At 35.8% G+C, this 8,342-nt stretch overlaps 1 protein-coding gene across 1 annotated transcript; it reads left to right on the top strand.

Moving 5' to 3' along the window:
* The first annotated feature begins 213 nt into the window (after positions 1-213).
* Positions 214-5,426, top strand: LOC126732366 (probable mitochondrial adenine nucleotide transporter BTL3). Its single transcript, XM_050435162.1, has 4 exons — positions 214-1,029; positions 1,717-2,020; positions 3,466-3,930; positions 5,032-5,426. Exons 1-4 carry the CDS (start codon positions 599-601, stop codon positions 5,104-5,106), a joined length of 1,275 nt encoding a protein of 424 aa, XP_050291119.1. The 5' UTR covers positions 214-598; the 3' UTR covers positions 5,107-5,426.
* Positions 5,427-8,342: the final 2,916 nt, after the last annotated feature.

Genomic DNA, 8,342 nt, shown 5'->3' on the forward strand with positions numbered 1-8,342 from the left:
CTTGAGATTAATAAAAAAAAGAAAAAGAAAAAGGAAAGAATTTTTTTTTTTTTTTTAGAATACGAAAAAAAAAAAAAAAAAAGACTTGAGTTCCAAATAAGATTACATACTAATACGTATTGTCCTTTATCAGGAAAAAAAAAAAAAAAAACTCATGTAAAATTGAGTATATAACGGTTATGTAATACGATTTTCCGAAAATAAAAAGGCTTCCTCTTTTTTGAACCCCATTTTCGAAACAAAACGGTATGGCGGAAAGGAAGCAAAAAAAGGCGAAAAGAGACAGCGGCAAGCATCATCAGACTCCAACTGGAATGCAAAAATGCGTATGCCTGTGCGAGTAGGTGTGGGGCGATGCAATTGGCCCTGTCGAATTGGAAACCAAAATCTCATTCCCATTCCGATTCCATTCTCTCTCTCTCTCTCTTACCCTTCAAGCCTCCCCCACCCCCCACACCCCCCCAATTTTTTTTCTTTTTTAAAATCCCAATGCACTTATTAAAACCCAAACCCAAACGCAAACCCCACTCCCACCAACCCCCTCAACTCCCAAAACCTCACCCTCTCTCTCACCACCACCGCCGCCGCTACCGTACCAATGCACGGTACAGATCGATGGCTCACCCACCTCCTAATCAATTCCGAGCCCTCCGATCCGTGTCTCGGACTCGGCGGCTTATTCCTCGACCGCCACACCATTCCTCCCTCCTTCGTCTCACTCTTCGATTCGGGTTCCCGGACTATCCAGACCAACGCGGCGGTCAGGCTGAGAAGAAAGAGATTCCGGGGTGGGTTCTTGTCGGTGGGCTTGTCGATAAAGGGCGGCTCCGATGTGGAAGTCATGGGGCAAAACGGGAATAATAAAAGTTTGGTGGAGGAAGAAGAGGAAGAGGACCACGAAACGGCGTCGTTGTCGTTGTGTAATAAGGAGGAAGACGAGGTTAAGGTTAAGGTTAGGGGATCATCGTCAGGTGCTTTCAATGTCACCAAGCATCTCTGGTCTGGTGCTGTTGCTGCTATGGTCTCTAGGTGTTTGCTCTGTCTCAATCTTTTTTCAGTGCTCTATTTGATCAGTTTTAGTAGTTACTAGTTAGTTGGTATCTGAATTCCGTTGCTCTAACTGTCAACCTGAATTTTTATCATTGCACTGAAATGAAGATATACTTATATTGGGATAATCCAATGTGAAAAAAACATGGACTAAATTTTACTACTGATACAACAATTGTTAAACACAAAACGAGCTTTCAAGTTAACTCAACTAGTAATGCCAATTTGTCTCGAAAAACTAATATGTTAGTAAATCTTAAAAAAACAGTGATTTAAGAAATATATTTATGGGCAAAACTTAGTTACGTTTCTTAGGGGTCGTAGTATCTTAGTTTCTCCAATTAAATTAAATTATGTGGCTGCATTGATCAATAAGCCACATGGTTGAATTTAATTCTCTAGAAAAAGATAACAGTGTTTGTACATGGTTGAGTTCAATTGGGTAACATAAGGTACAACAACTATGAGGTTACAAAACTGCATCTAAATTTTTCCATTTATGTTGTTGACGTGGTACTAATAACGTTCACTGTCATGTCAATTTGTAAGCCTATCGTAATAAAATTGATAGTTCTTTTAGTATGTAGTAGATGTGCTTCTTAATTGGCTTATTCCTTTTTTTTTTTTTTTTTTTTTTGTGGGTGTGCTCATGTGATGGTGTATCAGGACCTTTGTTGCCCCGCTAGAGAGATTAAAGCTGGAATATATGGTTCGTGGGGAACAGAAGAAACTTTTTGAGCTAATCCAGACAATCGCGGTTTCACAAGGGTTGAAAGGTTTTTGGAAAGGAAATTTTGTCAATATTCTTCGCACAGCACCCTTTAAGGCTATCAATTTCTACGCTTATGATACATACAGAAATCAACTGATGAGAATGACTGGGAATGAAGAAACAACAAACTTTGAGAGGTTTGTTGCTGGTGCTGCATCTGGAATTACTGCCACCTTGCTTTGCATTCCTATGGACACTGTATGTGGCAAGATAGCTCTTTGTTAGTTCTGATCGCATGATTTATTGTTTTTATCTTATTTTTTGCCTGGTGAACATTTGAAACTTTTAAACTAAGGAAAAACATTAAAAATATATAAAGTTTGCCCTGGCTCCTCCAAAGGTGGGCTCAGAGGTTCCATGTAAAAAAGAAAAGAATTCCCTTGATGTGTCTCATACTTATATGCATAATACTGATATTTTTTACTTTTATTTTTGATGATGTGGAATCTCACCAAGGTAGGGCCCTTTGGACCCATCTTTGGGGAGTAAACCATTGATACATGACCCCACCTATTAGAACCGTGTATGATGATGTAGTTTAATTTTACTTTAGGAAAATATAGAATCCAACACCCCATTTGAAACCATATATTTTGCCTTTACTGCTCTCTTATCCTAAGATCGAGTCATGAGCATCCACCTTTGTTGTTCCTGCAGGTCATTGCTTGCCTAAAAGTCTAGGGTACGCACACTACTTATCAAAAAAATAAGTTTAGGTTACCAAGCTAGTGCAAGAATAAAGAGTGCCATAAATATGTTGCTATCTATCACTATATTTTGGGTAATGTAACGTAACATATGGGCTAAAAGGTTAAGCAAGGCTCTCTCCTTGTATCGATTTCAATTATTGTGTGTCAATTTAGAAAGAGGTTTCTGTTTCTCATCGCTGTTGCTCTTCTAGGTCATCCCACTTCTGTCTATACTTGATATGAGATGAAATGATTGAAATCGAAAGTCAAGTAGATGGAAAAAAGGGGCTAGAGGGGGTGTTGGGATATCACTTGCAAGGGCACAACCTTAGCTATGCCTGGGGTACATTAACTTACTTGCCAAATAGACCATATGGCACTAATGTTTTCACAAATATTAGTTGAGTTGGATATGGTATCTATTTTTAGTTGGATGTCCTTGAAATAAGATCATTCAACTGTGTTTATATTTTGCTTCAAATGAATCCATTTTGTTTTCATTGCATATGTGAATCTATGAGGTAATTATATGATGTCATTAGTGGACCTTACTTTTGTTGCAAAAAATAATCATTTCTGTGATTCAAAACGGTCTTACACAAGTTTCATGTTGTAATCTTAGGATCTCAGGTTCTAGATTTGTTTCAGCTTATGGCTCCAACTTGGGCAATGTTATATAGAAGTCTGACCTTACGTATCAGTATGCTCATAGTACGCATGTTTTGTAAATTTTAACAGAATGATATTTGGTTTGGATGGGATATGTGACAGGCTCCATAAGAATTTTAGATAATATTACCTTCACCTATACAAGAAATTATTGTTGAAGTAGTTAGTAAATGTTTTTGTTTTGTTAATCTAAAACAATTCCTGCAGTGATAATAATGCTATATAGAAATCACCTCTGGAAACAAATCATCCATACATCACATCCTAAAATTTTAAAGTTTTCAGATCAGGACAAAGATGGTAGCACCTGGTGGGGAGGCCTTGGGTGGTGTGATCGGTACTTTCCGCCACATGATCCAAACGGAAGGGTTCTTTTCTCTTTACAAGGGCTTAGTACCCTCTATTTTAAGCATGGCTCCTTCTGGTGCAGTGTTCTATGGTGTTTATGATATATTAAAATCAGCATATCTGCATTCGCCAGAGGGGAGAAAAAGAATCCAAAACATGAAACAAGGTCAGGAATTGAATGCTTTAGAACAGCTGGAGTTGGGTCCAGTTAGAACATTAATTTATGGGGCAGTTGCTGGTGCTTGTGCTGAAGCTGCTACATATCCATTTGAAGTTGTGAGGAGACAGCTTCAAATGCAAGTGAAGGAAACACAGTTAAGTGCAATGGCAACTTGCATCAAAATTGTTGAGCAAGGAGGTGTTCCTGCTCTCTATGCAGGATTAATTCCCAGCTTATTGCAGGTACAGTTCAGATCTTTGGTAATCTTTTATTTCTTGAAGGATTTTTGGTTCTTAGAGTAATGATTACTTGGTGGATGAATGCTTTAGTAGACCGTAAAATTGAAATAGATGCCTAGTTTTCCAAATTTTGTTTATGTTCTACACATTATCAATCCATGTATGCCACACAACTGGTAATTGTCCTGCCAATGATAAGTGCTATTGAAAGATGAAGTTTAAGATGGTGAGAATTTCTTAGATTCCCTTCCCACCTCTCTCAATTTTTCTTCCCCAAGGTGAAACAAATGACTTTTGAGCACTTAAAGAGATCCAAATTAAATATATTCATGGTCTCTACATCTTTGGACAAATTGTTTATGTAAAGGAGCTTTATTTAGTATGAAATATAGGGGTGGTGAAAGAAGCAAAGAACTGAAGAAAGCAACTGAATATTTCCCCCCCTCCCCCGGTAGAGCCATTGTGTGGTTCACCATGGGTCTTACAAGAAGGCCTTGCATCTTCTTTCTTTTCAACATTTTAGTTTGGGTAAATCTGACTGGATTCAGCAAAAATACATGGATCTCTCTAAACACAATTGTTGGGTGAGCTATCACTGGCATCTTCATCCTTCTTTTGTTATTCATGAAATTTCTTGATCCAGATAGGATAATTTTGGGTGAGCTTTATTAATGACGCCTGTCTATCCCTCAAATCAATCACTTCATTAAAGAGATCGACATTATCTAGATTATAAAATTTCTATTCCTATCAAATAATAAAAACTAGAATCCCAGCCTCTGATATTAAATTCCACTCAGGCTGCCTACCCTAGAATTTAAAACCTTACTTACATCCCACTTTTGAATATAATTCCTTACCTCCAACCTCATAACCATGGGAGGTCAATGTATTTTACCTCTTCATGCTCGTTACAGAAAGGTGAGACCATGGGTTCAACTGTTTAAGACCTACTAGGTGCATTTTAAAATGCACTACTTGAAGTTTCAGGTTTGCATAACATGTACATTAAGTTCAATTTCACTGCTTTCTTGTGGAGCACTTGATAACATCAATTTACTATTTCAAGTTTCCAACATGATTTTATCTGTCTTTGATTTTCAGGTTTTACCATCAGCTGCCATAAGTTATTTTGTGTATGAGTTCATGAAGATAGTTCTCAAAGTAGAGTCCACATAGAAGTGCAAGTCTGCTAAAAGGTACACCGGACAGCACTTGTGATAGTTAAATCTTTTCCATAATTTTTTGAGAGGCCGCTGTGCCCATGGTGGGAGAGGGGGGGGGGGGGGGGGGGGTGTGGGGGATGCTAGGATAAAGGGTGATAGGAAAAATGGAATATACATGATTAAATGGAGCAGTTGATGTTTTCGGATGTGCTTCTGCTAGACAATTGGAATCTTTTTAATTTTTAAAGCAAAAAATGATGGAAATTTTTCCATCAATGTATTTCTCCGATAACTTTTTTGTGTATTGGAAGAAAAGTGAATATGTTTCCCCAATTTTCATTTTGGTAGCAAAGGATGTTGGCCGTTGGACAAAAACATTACAGGTCTCTTTAACCTTTCCATATCCATTATGTCAGGGTAGTTGCTCCGTAAATGCTACTTCGGTTTATGAAAATTATGGTTTGCTGTCTCCAATTATAGAAGTCGACAATCATTTTTCTTCATTTAATATTGGATAAGAACCTATAAATTCGGTTAAAAAATTTCCATTGAAAATTTAAAACATCAGATAGAGTGGCAAAGCACGCGTTACTATATTACACTCTTTACAACTAATAATCTCGTACAATAAATAATAACTGGACCAAAGCTGAAAAGAATTTCTTTTACCATGCTGTAGGCCCTGCGTCCAACCGGTCAAGGCCATAAATTAGAAACTTGCAACATTGCCATGTATATTGATATAGCTATGGGAGCGCCACTATCTAGCACGTCATATTTATGTCATGTATGAAACATTAAGAATACACAAAAAAAAATTGACAACTTTTTCTATTTTCTATACCAATTGAATTGGCAAGTTTTCAATGATTTTTATTTAGGACATCACTTACGTAATTTTTTATTTATTTTATCTATAGCTAATAATTTGCCATATCAACATATGTCCAATTTTTTGTATATGTAGATTTTCTCGCATAAATTTCGTAAAAAATGAGAGTACTGAGTTCAGAGGTCTCTTTACCCTTTTATTTATTTATTTATTTCCTTTGGTGCCCTATTATAGTAAGCAGAAAAATGGCCTTGGAGACTTTGGTGTATGAGTTGCTGATGTAACATATGCATATAAAGTATAGACATGGAGGAATGGATAGCTGTTGAAACTATAAGACATTATTGAATTCCGGCAAGTTCTTCAAAGTTGATTTCTTTCTCGAGATATTCAAAGTAGAATATAGATAGAAACAAGAGAGTAGGTAATGTCATATATGTGGATCTAATAGTAATAGGAGGTTCCGAAAGACTATTCTCTCACAATTATCACGACTATTCCTGAAAGGCTGAAACTCTAGACTAGAAATAAACCTTTCTAATGAAATTATTCCTTCAACTCCCACCATTTGCTTCCAGAGTCCAAATTCAACATAGGTAGGCGCGGTCTTGAAAATGTTTAACCAAATAGTATTGAATTGGTCATAGATGAGTTATATATGGACTCTGATCTTCTCTTATGATAATTACTGGGAGAATTTTTGTTTTTTGAGAAGTACACTTTAGATGCTATGGTCCCTTTGTTGTATTTTACAAATATCTGTAACCCAAGTAATTTGGTGGATTATGATTCCCGTAACTCATGTTGTATCTGTCATAATAAAATTACACCAACCCTGTGGACTTAGCAGAGTGTGCTTAGTTGAATATCAAAAAAGCAGAGTGTGCTTGTGTATGAATTGATATAAATATATATATATATATATATATATTTTTTGTCTTGTTTGCATGATATGGTCTCATCTCATTTGAGTCATTTCCCATCTAGAGTTCCCCCCTTTTCCCCCCACAAGAACATCTTAAGAAAATCTTGATTATTATAGTGCTTCGGTTCTTTATGTAAGATAGGCACACAATAATTTTTATATTGTTTTTGCAAGTATGATTTTTAGTGATTGGTGTAAAATCATTGTCATTTGAGTCTCACTTTCACTTTCACGTAAATTTATTACTAGCTGTTTGTTTGATTAGAATTTATTATATTAATTTGAGTCTTTTTATTATATTTTCAAGTTGCTCGAAGTGAATCTCAAAATGTTCAAAAGTAGCTCGAACTGATTTTTGCCATACTTCAAAAACTAGGGTCTAGGGTTTGGATTGAAAATGCTTAACTTAATAGGAATTTTTGTAAAATGTGCAAGTTAACAATGAGTACCAGAAAATACTTAGTGACTAAAGTGACTAAAGTTATCAAGTTTGCTTTATCAAGCCTAACTGCCTAAGTTATCAAGCCTACTCTACCAAACCTAAGTTATGAAGCCTACTTTTTTTTTTTTTTTTGTTTTTTTTTGTTTTTTGTTTTGCTGAAGCCTACTTGAAGTGCACATTCTCAAATCAAACTGATCCAGATTAAGCCAAATCAAAGTAAAATAAATAATAAGAAATGTAAAGGATTTAAGAGCCTACTTAATTATCCTAACACTAAAGTTATTCGAACTAAACAAGAGAACTGGATAAATGCATCAAACCTAATAAACAATTGATCTCATAAGTGCTCTGGTTTATTTTATGTGTCCTTTCTTGTAGAGTAAATCGGTCAAAATGGGGTTTTATCCTTTTCTCACAAACTTTTCAGCAAAATGGCCCAAGTCTGAAACTATTTAGGGATATGTCCCTGTTTTCAAACTCAATTTTTAGAAAATCGAATTTCAATGCAAAACTCGATTTTTGGACAATCGAATTATAGAGAAATGAAACTTAAAAAAAAAAAAAAAAAAAATTTGTGGAACTCTAGTTCATGGAACTCGAGTTCCATTCAAAACTTGAATATTTTTAAGGAACACAAGTTCAGTATTCGAGGAACTCGAGTTCCACAATTTTTTTTTTTAAGTTTCATTTCGCTATAACTCGATTGTCCAAAAATCGAGTTTTACATTTGAAATCCCTAAATAGTTTCAGATATGGGACATTTTACTGAAAAATTTGTGAGAAAAGAGTATTTTGCCATTTTCCCGATAGTAAATCCTGTATCTATGCTTGAGGTTTTGACTGGTCTTATGCATGCTTGTTCCCTATGCTTAGTGTCATTTCTTGATTGCATCTTCGTTGTCATATATGCTACGAATAGTAAGGCTTCATAGCCTCTTTTAACCTGTTCGTGGTGACCATTACCTCATTACCCTTGACTGTCTGGCACGTGCCTTCATATTTTATACTCTGATAATTGCTTGAATTAACGGATTGAGATAGGTATTGCAC

Source organism: Quercus robur, chromosome 6, assembly GCF_932294415.1.
Source record: "Quercus robur chromosome 6, dhQueRobu3.1, whole genome shotgun sequence".
NCBI lineage: Eukaryota > Viridiplantae > Streptophyta > Magnoliopsida > Fagales > Fagaceae > Quercus > Quercus robur.